This window comes from Anarrhichthys ocellatus, unplaced genomic scaffold, assembly GCF_004355925.1.
Source record: "Anarrhichthys ocellatus isolate YVR2014 unplaced genomic scaffold, GSC_Weel_1.0 scaffold893, whole genome shotgun sequence".
In the NCBI taxonomy this organism is placed as follows: Eukaryota; Metazoa; Chordata; class Actinopteri; order Perciformes; family Anarhichadidae; genus Anarrhichthys; species Anarrhichthys ocellatus.
In genome coordinates this window covers 1-16,409 of record NW_022280867.1, presented here as the reverse complement: position 1 = coordinate 16,409, position 16,409 = coordinate 1, and the positions used below count along the sequence as shown (strand labels likewise).

Below are 16,409 nucleotides of genomic sequence, written 5' to 3'. Positions count from 1 at the left end.
GGGGGCTCTGGGAAGCCAAAACAAGGAAGAAGAGGAGGTGTGTGACCATTGTTGAGCGAGAGAGAGAGAGGTGACTGCCAAGATCAACAAAGAGAGCAGGGGGAAAAGTGTGAATGATGTCAAGTGACAGATAAACCGGTGTGGAAGAGGAAACTAGGGAGGCCAAGATTGAGAAAGATGACAGAATAGAGGGATGGAGAGAATCCATGGGTTAATTGAAAGAGAGACACAGAGACTGGCTAACAGAGCATGTAGTGAGATGGATAAAGGGAGCCCAAAAAAACAAAAGAATGAGGACAGTGAGAAATACGCGAGATAGCAAACGAGCAGGAGTGAATGAATGAGAGAGAGAGAGAGAGAGAGAGAGAGAGAGAGAGAGAGAGAGAGAGAATCTGCTCAAACTCTGTGGATGTGTTCAGGTGCCAGCACGATTCCTCAGCCAATAGACAGACTTTGTTCTCATTACTCCACAGACAGCAGGGAACAGTTAGAGAGCGGAGAAACAGAGAGGGATCCCCAGAGAGATGTTTACTCATGGGGCTGCCTCTGCTCTGCCGGTCCAAGCAGGGCGCAGAGGAGGGGAAGATGTACTCTTTGATCCCCATGGTCTGTGAACTGCTGAGCGGGCAGACTCTGACCAGTCTCAGTCTCTCTGTAGACCTGCCTGAAGGCCTGGACAGTGCAAAGTTTATTTACACTGGGCCAGCAGTAAGTTATAGTAAACAGTGAGGCTGTTATCGATTAGATGAAATTGCGCTGGATTATATTCATGTATCGTTTCCTGAGAATCCCTTGTGCTTAGGTAGGCGGTTTAAATCAAGTGCGGGAATGGCGGACTCCGCCACTAATAAACTTTACTAATAAACTATACTACTATACTATTATATAGAGCAGTAATGACTGGGTCTGAATGCATTTACTGTCTATTGCAGAAAACTGCCGATCATATGTAGACAGTGATAAAGCTTTTGAGTCATGAAAAGTAAGAATGCACTGATACCTTTATTGGATAATCAGCCAATATTACCTCAATAGCTGGATCGGGTAATGTCCGACACTGGGGCCGATCTATTCAATTCAATTCTATGTTTATACACTATTACAAACTGGAATATTAATTCCTGTTTAAGTTTTGATCAATTTGTTGCTGCATTAAAAAGGTTTACATTTGAATTGTAATTTTAGTGAATTTTTTTTTTTACATATTTCATTATCATCATTATCATATCATTACAGATTTACATATTAACATATTTGCTAGTATATGATATTTTATTTTAATAGTTCATAAAAATTCAGGAAAGCAATGTTTAAGTCAAGCCTTACACATGATCCCAGTCTCTTCCACACAGTGAGGCATACAGATTATTAATTAAGCACTGGTATCGGATTAGTACTCTGCATCGGCGGATAACAAAAGCAGAGGGGTCGTTATCAGGACTTGAAAAACAGATCCATGCATTCTTAATGAAACGTTCCTTTGGTACATTCTGCTGCAGCACTGCTCTTGCACCGGAGGATAAATAAATGTGAAAACATTTATGCCTTGTGTAAAATGGAGGGAGAGGATGGTTTCATGCATTTATTTATTTATTTTGTCATTCATTCACTCATTTGCAGCTACAATGATTATATAAAGCCACTATGCGGAAGCAAAATGCACTTAAATAGAAAGGGACGATTGGTTATGAAATGGCTTGGAGAGAAAAACAATCTCTCAAAGTTGTAACAGCATTCTTTTTTTGCATTCTTTTTTTTATATTCTGAATTCAAATATTCCTCAGTGGGCAGACTTAATTTCTAAGGGCCACTGGAGATCCAGTCTGTTATTAAGAATGAATCAGCCGAGTAAACTAATAACTAATGTCCTCAATCCAGACTTCACGGTTGGCATACCAGCTAATCCTTCAAATGGTGCAGCACGGCTGCCTGAGGTGCTTAAGTGTTGAGTGAAAAATCAACCGACTTGGAGTTATGCAGTCTGTTACTGAGTTGTAAAAATTGTAATTGTCTTATTTAAAAGAAAGTTTTACTGATCTCCAGTAGAAAAATCTGTTTTTTTCAGTGCTGATTTCTAGAAAAAAGCAGAAGCATTAGAAACTGCACTGGGAACAAGTAGATTTATCAGTTTCCTTTTGAAGTCTGAACAGTTTGAGTTGCTCTGAAGATTGTTTTACTGCAGTGAGGCTGACATGATTTTGAGATTAGGTCCACACTTCTTTATCTATTGGCCGCAATATGCCTCTGCCTTTGGGCAAATTTCAAGTCATTTAGGACGCAGTGACAGTGGTAATGTGGTGCTTCAATCCCCCCCCCCCCCCCCCCCCCCCCATTGAAATAGCTCAACGCTTTTCAGTGCCTTTTTAAAAGATGCACAGAAAGATTTAGGTGAACTGTACATTCATGACTTTGGGGAGAATCTCGTCTTCAAGACTCCTTGTGGCTTTTATCACTAAAATGATTTGGTTTTGAGTCAGGCTGTTAACCAAGGAGAGATGGAGCGCGTGTGGGCGTGCGTGTGCGCATGTCTGTGTGTGTGTGTGTTAAAGGACTACCAACATGATGTCAGTGCCAGGTCTAGTCTCTCTCTCAATTTCTTCCCTCTATCTCTCTGTCCCTCTGTCAGGCTTCCCAATAGACTTTCACTGTCCTCGGCTGTGGGGAGATAGGGACAAATATAGGACTTGATTTGGTATTGGATGGGGGGGCGAGGCTGAGATTGTCTGCTGGATGCCTCAGGTGAGATATATGTATGTCTGGTACTATGGAGGGGGAAAAAAACTTTGATTAGGTGTTAGATGTCAGGACGAGTGATATTTTCGGTTGGTGTTATACTTGAATTGCTGGTGGCAATGTTGGTCTGTCGGTCACTGCTCCAAATTTCCGAACTGAAATATCTAAACAACTATTTGATGAATTGCAGTGATATTTTATACAGACATGTATGTTCCCCATGACGATGAATCCTACTGACTTTGGTGATCCTCTGACTTTTTCTCTAGCGCCACCACTAGGTCCACATTTTTGGTTTTGAGTCAAATGTTTCAACATGCCATGATATTTTGTGCAGGTATTCAATAATAATCATCTAGTACATGTTGTTGTTGCATTTAGCCCAAAGCACTGGTGTGCCTTCGTACAGCTTCACAAAGCTGTTAGCATGATGGTAGGAGAAGGATCCTTTGATTCTTTAAAAACATTGTCTGATATTGAAGTTACATCTTAGAATATAACAAGCATTGCTGAGATTTTCCACAAAAATCATTTGGCATATAAAATACTGTATCATTCAAATTGACTTAATATATGTGTTTATATGCCTAATTAAATAAGTGGTTAAATACCAATTAGCTCCATATTTTGTGGCAATCATCCTTCTAAAAAACTATAAAAACAATACCACAGCAAAGGTCGTCCTTGTTGTCATCAAAGTCAGTTTTTGTTGACACTTCCTGCTTGTTTGAGACTATTAAAGAGACACTTTCACAAGTACAGAAACCAAGCAGGAGTGCCAAAACACCCTGATCATCTAATGTAACTCACGAGGCGGATTTCGTCAGCGACTCCACACTAAATTTGGCACCACAGGTTGAACAGACTCCACGAGCATCTGTTTGGTTTTTAGAGGAATTCTATAGATGTAAAACAGTGAGAGAGGGTGTGAGGAAACGGATGGAGCATCTGAATGTAAGAAGCCAAAGGTTTGAGCGGTACTGGTGTCACATTTCCCCACAACCTTCATCTCATCACAGACACCCTGCATGTATGACAGAGCAAAGGCACATAAATCATCTGACAGCCGTGGTTGTGAGTCAGAGTTACTCTGAAGCTTCTGCTAGAGATACTCATCCGTTATGACTAAAAGGCTGGAACCAGCATGTCAAATGTCCAAATGTCAGAGGGACAGGAAGAGAACAGGAAGAGGGGGAAGGTGTGTGCGGGGAGCCAGAGAGAAAGGTTGAGAATAGAGAGTGAAGAGCGAGGTAGAAATCAAGAGCAGTGACAGTCCATCTGGGAATATTCAAGCACAGAGGGAATATTGTAGCAGGTGATGGGCTGTAAAACTGTACTGTAGCTGATGGAATATTCACCCTCCATCAAACATCACCATGAGGTTAAATAAGTGTGCTCTACAGAGGAAATCATTTTACAGAACTGTAGCAATACAGACAAACTGATTCAGTTGTCTGTTTTTCAATTTAGAAAGCAACCGTAGAGAGGGCTGTTGACTCTTACTCTTGTTTTGTTTCACAATACATTTTCCAACTCAGTTACACCCTGAAAAGTAACCTTGAATAATAAATGTAACACATAATGTATGTAAATCAATTCATAGAAGTCCTTTTAATTTGTTTTACAAAATCAATGTATTTTTAACTGATTACCTGCTTGAAACAATCTCTTTCCTCTTACACGTTTCAATTACAACAAATTAGTGTCTGATGGAGTAACAGCCAAGAAGCAAATTGTTACAAAACTTTTTGAAACCCTCTTTTCTCTTCAGCAGTTTCTCAATGTCTCATAATTCACGAGGCTGCTCGCGTGAAGCCACCAGGAACCCTGCTTTGGCTGCAGATGTAGGATTGTTTAGATGCACTTTGGATATATTTGGCGCAGTCTACGAGTAATGAGCAGAGCAAAACAGCGGCGCGGTTCATCTGTAACCTTTCACTGACTCACGTGATTCTCTTCTCTGTATCTCTGCATCTGTATGTGTGTCTACGTGCGAAGGCTGTGTGTGTGTGACATGGACAGACTCGGACGAAATGAATTCATTGGAGAGGTGAGAGTGCCTCTAAAGAAACTGAAAGAGGGCGAGAACAAGCGCTACAATATGGGCCTGGAGAGAATTGCACAGGTAGGGGTTCATTATGTGTGCATGTGTGTGTGTGACTAAGCACATAAACCAAATGGGTTTCTGTGGACATATATATCAAGATGTGTCTTATCTCAATTGTTCATGTTTGCCTGGGGACTATCAGTCATCAATTTAAAATACTGCATTATAACGTGTAATAGATATTCACCTGGAGGCTATGTGGGCTATAACCATTATGTATCTTTTTCTCATTTTAGAATAAAGAAGCTAACAATCAAATGGTGGAGCAGGGAGCGGTCGTGGCAGAGGAGGAGGTAAAACTATCATCAGCTTTATCATCACGATCTTATTATAACCACTATCAACCAAAACATGGCTGACTATGAGTTCCTATCACTCTCCTATATCTGATACATTTGATCTTTTCAGCAATTGTAATGTATTCTCTTTTCACCATCTCTAAAGGAAAAGAAAGTTTAATTAAGCATTTTTTTAATTGGTATATGTTCCTGAGGCATGAACTCTAATAGACTATTGTGAAGGGAAACTACTCACAGGACTCCATATAGGAACATGTTGTAAATTACACCATGGCTGCCTGTCCGGCGTATTCCTCCTCTGGTGGTCGTTATCTAATTTCTATACAGGATTGTAGAGACAGAGGCTAATAGCTTTTGGTCTCTGATAGACTCAGATTAAAAGGAGAAAAGAGCAGTGTCATTTTGCTGGGCTCAGATGAAGCCTTTAATTACATGCTTTAATTTAAATACACCAGTTGCCCGTATATAAAAAAACACGCTATATCCTAGGTAGTAAAAAATGTTGCAGCAAATTTTTTGATTCCGTTTTCATTGTATTTATGTTTTATTTGTGTTGATTTGAGTGAAAAGTGTTTTGAGAAACTTTAGTGACCCTGCTGCAGGATTCCCCACCGTGTATTCACTGAAGAGGGAAACGTCAGGTTGATAACAGGTGCTGTGTCTGACACTGTTGTTTGTGCTGTGTCCCCAGCGTGGACGCATCCTGGTGTCACTGTGCTATAACACGGAGAAGGGCTGCCTGCTGGTTGGGATCATACGCTGTGCCCATCTGGCCGCCATGGACTCCAATGGCTACTCTGACCCCTTCGTCAAAATGTAAGTCATGTCTGATATTCATGACCAAACCTGGTACCCTATAAATCATGCTCATATGCAGCTATTCTGCATTAGCAATTCACAGTGGTTGGATTTTGTTATTGTATGGTGAAAAGTCAGAGTGTATGTTCATTTTAACATTTTCCACCGTAGTTGTAGACATTCGGGGGAAAGGTATGATTTACACATAACTCATTTCAAATACTGTCTCTGAATCCACCGCCTGGAATAGCCATGTTTTCTGACTGCATAGGGATCTTGTGGGAATTGTTTTGCTTGAGCCCTTGTTTTCCTAAATCTCTAATGGAGGTTGTGAGTGCAACTGTAGCACGATCAATAGAGTCACAACGGCTACATTTATGGGAAATGAATAAACCAGTATTTTCCTTTAATGTTCTTTTGTATGAGAGCAGTCTCATAGACAGGAAAGACAATTTTTTATTTAACATAATTGTGACTTTTTTCACTCAGGTGTGAATCCTTGGGTTATTGTGGCTGTGGGTGCCTTTTTTCCTTCTTTTTTTTTGCCAACGCACCTGATAGAATATTGGGATGTGCATACACTACTGCTGTATATGGCCGTGATCTGACCTAAACTGATAAACTGGAAAACGATGGCGGTGAACATGTTGTCAGTATTGTGACATATTAGTTTTATGTCTGTGAGATTGCAGAATAGCTTTGTTTTGGAGATAATTGAGTTTCTTTTACAGTTTATAAACAACGATGATATACATAAGTGTGCACATTCAGTTTGGAAACGGAAGTACGGTCGAGTAATATCATGTCAAATTATGCAAGGGCAATAACCACCAAAGATTACAAATGCAACCCAAAAAAATGGATTTACATATCTGTGTGCTATTAGTGAGTGTGTATATAAGTTGACCAATATTTAGTGACTAGATATATACATTTATTTGGTGAAGAAAACCTAGTGTGTAATGTTACACCAGAGTTAAATTATGAGCATACAAGTCACTAGATTCTTATCACATTATCTGTGGTCATATACAGAACGTCAAATACCATGACACAGACTCAGAGCGTTGTGTTTATTGAGTTTTAAAATGGGCGCTACAGACACAAGCATTTTTGACCAGTTCAGTGGTAGTCAACACATTTAATAGCTTGCAGCCATAGATGCCACCGATGTTTCAGTATAAAAAGTGACTGTGTTAACTGGTGACTCTCATCTGAATGGCTTGCGTTTGCTCGTAGTGACGGCAACTATTGAAAACACAAACAGAACATGTAGGTGTCTTCGTAAAAGCCTTCAATCCATGTTAGGTACATACTCATCTCTTTTTATTGGCTATACCAACGAGACTACGAGCAACAACGGATGCATTCAGTGGAAAGTCACCAGTTAACATGAAATGTTCGTGATCCTGTAGGAATTTTGTAGAACTTAAGTCCGCTGTTGGAATATCAATTCTGACAATCGAACATGTACCAACCAGACATTTTGTTGCTGTTAACAGTTTTAATGTAATGTTTAAAGCTTGCGAACTCGTCTGATGACTGCCAAAATAAAACATGCCATGTCTGTGGATTTTCCCCTGAGGCTTGGCAGGGGAAGCCTCACAGCTACCACACTGTACCGATTCTATTTTACAGACCCAAAACATAGAAAACACCAAGTCCCACCTTGCAAATACGAGCTGCTCACAGCTAGAAAAACTCTGAAATTAAATTGGCAGTGGCCTTCTACATTCACAAAGAGCGAGCAACATGTTCCTTCAAAGATATAATACTTTTTGTGGTTTGTTTTCTGAGGAGTTTCTGGAGATGATTTATTACCAACCGCCACATTTTTCCAACTGTGAGCAGCTCCTCCTCCGACAATAGTGTGCAACCAAAAAGAAAGAAGCCAGGCATTCACTTGTTCCAGCTTCTTCAAAGTGAGGATTTGCTTCTTTACTTTCTTTCATATCATTGTAAATCCAATATCTTTGGATTTTGGATTGATGGTCTGATAAATCAATTCACCTTGGGCTCGGAGAATTTGAGATTTCCTTACATTTTATAGGTTAAACAATTAAGTTTAATCAATTTATCAAAAAAAAAAAAAATCTATAGATTTATCAATGATTAAAACAAGTAATTGTGGCCCAGGATTTATATTACCAATCCTAGTGTTCTGGTGTTTTGTCAGACTGCGATTTTCAAAGTGCCTTTCAGCCGAGGAATGACAAAGTGTCCGACACAATGCACACCTGAGCCAACCTGCCTGTAAGGCAGAGGTGGTGACAAATAAAACCCACACAACTCAATCTCTGACCTGCCTGGTGCATTTTAAATACCAACAGTGCAGGGAGTGGGAGAGCTCCCACACAGGACAAGCAATCCTGTACCGAGCTCCAGGTTGCTGAAATTGCTTCTAAAGGAAGTTTTAACTGCTCTTAAGTAGCTTTTAGTTTTGTTGTGGCTTTTTTTCCCTGTTGATGAGCTGCTTCTTTGACTTTACCTAACGGCTGGATCAGTAATTGTTATCTCTCTGACTCGTGGTGAGACACCACAGGATCTCACCATTAGGAACTCGTTAACGAACACCCACAGAACACAAGAGAGATTGGATTTTCTTCCGTTCACGCAGATTTATTTGCATCACAAAGTATACAAGTAAACCGAGCTGTCTGGAGTCAACTAACTTCACAATTACATTATTTTATACCCTCCATTCTACCATAAGTCTCCCCCCCCCCCCACCCCCTTCGGAGATGTCTCCTCTAACCGAGACAAGTTGCACTGCGCACCTCGGACAAGTCATAGCAGAGGGTTTTTGATTAACCACAGTCTCCTTCCCCGCTTGTCTTCTCTTGATTATCTTGCCCTACGTTACAAATCTTGCACTACTTGTTTATCTACGTCTCCCTGTCTCGGTGACGTGAATAACATATGACAATGATACAGGCCAATATCACAGTATGAATGTGAATATACATGGATGCATTTCAAATTATGGATATTGTTGATTTTACACAAATATATTTCAAGACACAAATACATTTTTCTCCCATAGTTTCTTCAGCGGATCCAACATAGTGTGATGGGAATACAGTGATTGAAGGTTCAGTAAGTTTCTTAACTTGGTGTTGATCCCTTTGACCAAGACAATGTTTGTTTAAGGCCTGAGGATGATGATAAAAGATGCAGGAAAAAAATGGATTAGTATCCTCCTGATCCTTAATGTAGGTTTAAAGCTGAATCCAGCTTCTGCCAGCAGCACTTAAGTGAATGTGCACCAGTGTCATTCAGAGACTTTTGCTTGGCTGTTGTTGCTTTTTTTTATACTTTGCAATTACATTTATCATTATAAGTATTTTTTTCTTTCCTATTTTCAACCAACCTCTTGACAGGAAATTTGATCAACTGATTAGCCTCTTGCCTAGAGTTAGCTCAGCCCCCTCCCCCGCGACCCTGAATAGGATAATTGGTTACAGATTATGGATGGCTGGATAAATGGATTGATGGATGGTTAGCTTGTTTGACATACACAGCTGCAGGACACATTGTTTGAGATCTCAGAGGTGTGCACTTTGGCTCCTCTGTCAGCCGCTGCAACCTACAACTACCCACAACACCCTTCTATGTGTAAATCCCCAGAGAAGTTCACATGTATCATCACAGAACTATAAGTCTAGCTCTACATGAAGAACTGGCTGATAATGCACAGTTGATGGAGAGGCTGTCTAAAAAAAATTTAAGTGGCAGTGGTTTCAGCAAATGCCCCAAAAAATTGTATTTGTTTTCCTTGAAGTGACGAAGCCCTGTAGCATAGGAAGTATGACTTGTTCAGGAGGAAGTATTGGGATGTTGTTGAATAGCCACAAACTACTTTAACACGAGATGCAACTGTTTATTTCCTATCGGCAGTCAGTATTGGTTTCTTTTAACCATGGCCATTATAGTTCCAAAACTTTAAACACGTGGATGAATTAATTTGAACCCAAACCATGATGTTAACCAAGAGTTGGCATTTCTATCCCCCTCCTGTGCACATGTTAAAGTGTCCTTAGGCAATACACTGGACCAAATTGCTCCTAATGGTCAAGCCATGTGTGTGTTTCTAATTGAAGAGATGAAAGAGAGGCAAATTGTGAAGCGCCTGGGGAAAAAGCGCTTTACAAATGCAACAATTACTTATTTTAACCCAAATCTCTAAACCTAACCAACTAAGTATTTGTGCACAAACCTAATTAACCGTTAGAGTCCCAGTGAAACGGAAGTTAGAGCGACTTTAACTTCTGTACTGTAATGTATTCCCCAGAGTTACTAAATAGTTGAGCAGTGTAAAGTTACAAGAAGGATTTAAATCAAATCCTTCGCATTTGATTGGACCGCTAAAAGGTGGGCGGAGATGACACCTCATCTCATCTCCACACACACCTCCTCTGTCTATCAAGGCAGATTAAATAATGGATGAATGTCATGTCGAAATTGGTTTGTACTAGCTCACGTATGCACACGTCATAATTTGTTTTGCAGAGAAAAAAAGATGGCTTGATTCTGATATAGAAATATGAAGGAATGGATCTTTTTGTACTTTTTTTGCATGTATTGTTAAATAGGTGCACAATTATACTGAGGATGTGATCTGAAAGGTTAAAAAAGCATTTTTCATCTAATCTTGACCATCTTTAACCATAGTGGTGCTGGATTAGAAAACGCTACTGTGTGTCATTCTGGAGGGCATGGATGAAGAACTATGTTGTAGCTTAATTAAGAGGACGTGTTATAGATGAAAGATGGGAAGCAGAGGAAGGGAAGTTTGGTCTGAATGAGACAGCTACAATTACTGTACTGAAAAACATTTTCATCCGTCAGTCTGTTGCGGAAAATATTGAGCAAAACTTTTTTCGATACTCACCCACAGTATTGAGATTTTGAAAGTTGTCTGAAGTTTCTGTAGAGAGATGAGAGAAATAAGAAAAAAAAGTAAGCTCACGTCTTGTAAAAAAGAAATCTTTTGCACAGACATACGTGAATATTTTCCTTCTTTCTCTCCGAGGTACCGATTTGTTCCTCTACTTGAAAAGTGATGCCTTGTGCTTTGTCGGATTTCTTTGATGCACAATGTTTTTGAGTGCATCACAAAATCACATATGCACCCAGAGTATCCATCTCTTTCTATTTTGTCTGTCGCTTCTTTCTCCTCACACACTATATTGCATTTTATTATTGTTGTTGTCTCCCCCCCCCCCCTCTTGTTGGGCATCCTTTCACCGGATGTTTCTTTTTCTGCAGACTCTTTTAGTTTACATGACTTTGTTGAACCACTGCTCTGATCTGATTCGTATTAATGGCACTCAAGTTGGTTGGATTTTCCACTTGCCTGTCTGCCAAAGTTTCCTTTGTTCTCTTTTGTAACAGGGTCTCAGAAGTTTTAGTGAAGTTAACTTTAAACACACACAAATAAAATAGGGGTTGAATGTATTGCTGGCATAGGTGAATTACGTCTCTAGAGTATACTGAGCAATTAGGTCGACATAGGAGTAATGAATGAATTTGCTTAGCCAGCATTCTGGCTTACTTCACTGTCAGAGCGCTGATGTCCTGGAGCTGTAACACCAGCAATCCTCTTGAGGAATCTGTAAACTGATGTTGATGCTGGTCTTTCTTTTTCCATGCTGCGTCTGTGTGTGTGTCTGTGCATTTGTCCAGAGGGCTTTTCAAATTTGTCTTTTCTATCAATCAGCCTTTAGAAGCCACTCAAGTGACACAAGGTCAGAATTATCGCAGAACTAATTTGTCGTTCCTTCAAAAGGACAAATTAGCATTCGAAGACTAAATGACTTTACATCCTTCAGCTTGACTCACATTTCTCTTCACACATTACCTTAAACGTTTAAAGAACAAATTATTCTGTCAGAAAAAAAGACATGTGAAGGCAGAAAAAAGTGCAAAACATGTCAGATATTTCCTGCTGACCAAGCACACTGCCAAGCTTCACAGTTTTGTTCTCGCTCTCTTTTTCCTTCTGAACGCTTGTGTGAACTCCTCTCTGCAGCAGGCTGCAGAAAGCTCCACTTTTCAATTTTCATATATTTAAAAAAAAAATTGTTGTCTTTACCTCTCAGTGTCATAACTTTCGTTCCGTTTTTTTAACACCCGCTCCCTCCACTTCTATATTTGTGTTGTTTCTATCTCTCATTCACATGATGCTCTCGCTCTTCGGCTTGTCTCTCCCTCGACTAAACTTGCTGTCAGATTGGTTTTAGGTACCAAATGCTTGTGACCCCGGCATTTGGCAAATTTTCATGTGATTAAGTTATGAGGGTCCAATGACATAAAGGGCAAAGACAGATGAGAGAACATTTTAGCTTGCGTTATAACCTGTCCTGTTACATTTCATTTAATGTAATTTGCACATAGAAAACAGCATAAAAGCAAATGTGGAACATATAGTAAAATACTTGTTTTGTTTTTGTTTTTTAAGGACAGAAGAGGTCAAGAAGCCAAAGCCATTTTTTGGACTTTTTTGTTCAGCCAAATACAACAAACAAAGAAGCTCCTCTTCCTAATATCTTGACAAAATCCATAGTGCTCGTTCTGTGCAAAGAGGCTTTCTGAAGCTGACACAAAGCTAGTATGAGGCGCCAGCACTCTTGATTTGGCAAACTCAAACTTATTTACTTTGTAGTATGACATTCAGCAAGAAAAAGGCAGCAATGAAGGATATAGTAAGATAATGAGGGACTTTTGTACTAAAAAGACTGCTATATTGGAAGGTATCAAATTGATTTGTTTAACTGAGGCTGCTGAAGCCTCATAGCTTAGCTTCTTCGAAAGCATTTTTGCACAGAACAAAGACTGTGGATTTTGTCCCCCATGTTTTAAGGTTTATTCATTCTTCAATACAGATGCTGCAGACTTACACACTTACTGTGACTACTAACTCTGTCACTGTACAAATGTGAGTATTGTATTACTATTTTAAAAAAAATAGAGCTTAAAATAAAATATAAAATCTGTATGAATACAAACATCTACAAAAAAAAGATTAGAAATATTTGATTAATGTACTTGGATAAAATGAAAAGGATGTAATATAATACAAGTGAGCTAATGACTGTAGCATGGGTTGATAACATGAAGACAGCATAGTTAGAGGAGTTGATAGCAAAATCATTACCAACAGCAATATATATCTAACACATTTGGAATGCGCTGCAAACAATACTACGTTTTATAAATCTGCTAGCTTGAGGTTTTGTAGAGTCTGTGGCGGATGTTTTGAAGCTGTTGTGCTGCATTAGATTTGAGTTTGTTCTTTGTGTGTTCCTGTTTTATTTTGTTCCCCCCTTGTATGTCATTCTTAAAGACGTGTCCTCACTTGTCAGGACTGCAATATATGAGAAAAACAAAATAGTTTCATGGAACAGACAGTGTATAGCACAGAAAACTGTTAGTTTACTGTATCTTGCTGTGAACGACCTACTTTTTAAGGAAACCGCCAACAATAACTGAAAAGATAATCCCCACTATCTCTATGGGCCAGCCTTCCATGTTATGATTTATTCTTCACATTGAATTTGCTACAGTAATTTGGGTATAGTTTGGTTGCTGCTGTACAGAAAATAGATATTTGTGCTATCATTATTATGGATGTTGCTGTCAAATGTTCTTTTGTTATTCTGGAAATTGGAATCCCTCGTCTGAACGGCCTCAGAGCCGCATGTAAAATGTGATTTGGCACAGCTCAGACTGAAATGTCCCTCGGGCTCTCACCTCACCCTCTCACATGCTGCCGGTCAAATAGATGCTTTGTTTGGCCGCCTCTCCCAATGGATTTCTTTCTTTCTTTCTTTTTTTTTTCTCACGAAGGCAGACAGACCTTTGTATAAGCACTAAGTATTTTAATGCTGATTAGCTTCTGGAGAAAATGACCTTTTTAATATACAATAAACACCTAACAGAACCTGTGACTTGTGACAAGAAGCTGTTTGGTCACATGTCATCAACTGACCAACACTATAATCGTGAGTGTAACAGGTAATAGGTTTATTAGTAGTGTGTGCAAAATAACAGAAGCTGTCTATGTGCTATCAGAGGGCATTTCACTGTTGAGAATAATCTTTAAAGATGTGTGCAGAAAGAAAAGTTTCATAAAAGTTTTCATGTAATTCACACAAATTTGGCCACTGGACAGTTTGTGTTCATTCCCCCAAAATAGCCAATGTCCTTATATTTCACACTGTTGAACTTAAGACTATTATACTGTGTTTACTGCACCATCTGACAAGACTAGACACCTCCCACCTATATGCAGATTTGTCAGCTCCTGTTTCTAACCCACCCACCGCAGGATGATCATATTTAAATGTTTATTTATGGTTAATAATGCAGTGGTGTCTACTTGCAATCTCACTTCACAGGTTATTAAGTTAGTTATGCAGACATGAGTGGTGAGCAGTTCAACCAAAGAATGACTTCTCCATCTCAGATTGTTTCAGAAAATAATACACTAAATTTGGTTGAACAGTAATATTAATGTTTCTTATAAATGTACTGTTACCATCATGTGATCCGTCAGATCTATCTTACAAACCCTTGGCCGGTTAAGCCCCCTAAAGCCGGTGTAGAACCTGAGGGGTTATTGTAAACATCTGGATACATTCTGATATTGAGGCTCCTTCGGTCAATCCTGGTTAAGACACATGCAAGAATATGTTAATAAGTTAAATTTTCAGTGAACCATTTGTGGGAGGACTGACTTCAAAATTGTCAGTTTGTCACTACTGTAACTTTAGCCCAATCATTTAATTTCATGAAAAATTACATTTTCATCACTGACAACGTCGAGTGCCTCAAGTCTTTGTGCCACCATTTATCAATTTCTCCTCCTCCTCCTCCTCCTCCTGTTCCTTTCCCACCTCCATCCCTCCATCATTCACTCATCCTGATTCCAGCTCTGAAGCGACAACCCCAAGCCCATCTCATGCATCAGCTGTCAGGCCAGGATTCGCCACTGGCTGTGGGTGGGGGTGAGGTCGGGCTAGAAGAGTGAGATATCTCACCGCCTGAACATCTTGACTTGGAATGTATGCTGATGATGATTCCCATTGCCCTTTAGCGATCCTTCTGTTGCCTCTTTACAGGAGGCATGATTACAATCTTGCTGTGGTCTACTGTTTCTCTCTTTCTGTCTCTCTGTCACTCTCTCACTGTCCCCATCTTTGTTCAAAAGACTTCTGGGTCACAATTATCTCTGAAAGAGATTTAGCAAATCTCCGTCTCCCTTTTGTTTCTACCATTCAGCAAAGTTCACTGTCAAAACGATTGGAAAAAAATTAACCGATTTAATTCCTTTCAACTCAGCAATAATGATTCTTCTGGCCTTGTTTAAATGTTAAAATGCATTTTAGGATCTCTATTGTACAAACCTTGCCAAACTGCACATTTAAATCTCTGTCTATATTTTCCCTGTCTCATCTAACTCGCCAGAAAGCAAATCAGCAAATTCACAAAATGTCAAACTATTTCTTTAAGTTCAAGCTATGTCTCATAATGAGGTTGGACACCACCTAAAGAGTGTACGAGGTCCCGATGCATTCATGTCCTCTTTAGCTTTTGCTCTCTTTTTGTCCCTCTCTTTCTCAGAACGTTGCAGCCAGATATGGGGAAAAAGTCAAAGAACAAGACTACAGTGAAGAAAAAGACTCTCAACCCTGAATTCAATGAGGTACAAAGTGACTCCTGTTCTACAAATAACCACAATACACCTATCAACTTCTTTTCTTTACTGAGCTCAAGAGTATGTTCTGTAGTGTATCTGATGAGCATAGCAATTAAGAATACTTTTTAAAACTTTAAACATTCCTTAATTGAATGTGTTCTGTGCATCAATCTGCATGTTTCATCTGAAAATTCATTAAGATACGAATTCAGTTTCTTTCGACTCGTATGTTAATTAATCATTGATATGAATATGTTCTTGTGTGCACCACCTGCACAGGAGTTTTCATATGAAGTTACCTTGGACCAGCTGGCAAAGAAAACCCTGGAGATCTCTGTGTGGGACTACGACTTGGGAATGAGCAACGACTTCATAGGTAGGCTGAGAAAAAAACTGAGGAGCGGAACGAAGCTGCAGCAGCAACTGTGCAAGAGTGCTGGAATGAAAGCGGCGCAATTGCGAAAAACATTACAAACCAGGCCGAGCGTAGGCGGAGGGAGGAGTAAAGAAAAGAAATGCGGGGAGATGAGGGGTAATTATGAGGCTTGAGGAGAACGATTTGAAAAAGGAGAGTTTGAGTGGAGAAGGAAATAGAGACGCTTTAGAAATCAAAAAAGGATCCCCATCCTTCATGGACTTGGCACATCAGATCGCTGCTGCTTCTTCGTCAGACTGCTTAACAGCTTTGGCATGGCCCTAATGTATATCATGGTAATGGAGCACATGGGAGTGATGGGGAACTAGTGGGGAGGCACAGTGAGAATGGATTACC

General features: G+C 39.7%; 1 protein-coding gene across 1 annotated transcript; it reads left to right on the top strand.

The window, feature by feature from the left end:
- The first annotated feature begins 1,321 nt into the window (after positions 1–1,321).
- Positions 1,322–16,383, top strand: LOC116377095 (rabphilin-3A-like). Its single transcript, XM_031838642.1, has 5 exons — positions 1,322–4,858; positions 5,077–5,133; positions 5,831–5,955; positions 15,562–15,643; positions 15,917–16,383. The coding sequence occupies exons 1-5, from the start codon at positions 4,712–4,714 to the stop codon at positions 16,184–16,186; spliced, it is 681 nt and encodes a 226-aa protein (XP_031694502.1). The 5' UTR covers positions 1,322–4,711; the 3' UTR covers positions 16,187–16,383.
- The last annotated feature ends 26 nt before the right edge of the window (positions 16,384–16,409 follow it).

Excerpts from the sequence above, each read along its gene's own strand:
- LOC116377095 (XM_031838642.1), top strand. The coding sequence starts at position 4,712 with ATGTGTGTCTACGTGCGAAGGCTGTGTGTGTGTGACATGGACAGACTC. Across the intron at positions 4,859-5,076 it reads GCCTGGAGAGAATTGCACAG|AATAAAGAAGCTAACAATCA; the intron begins GTAGGGGTTCAT and ends TTCTCATTTTAG. Across the intron at positions 15,644-15,916 it reads TCAACCCTGAATTCAATGAG|GAGTTTTCATATGAAGTTAC; the intron begins GTACAAAGTGAC and ends CCACCTGCACAG.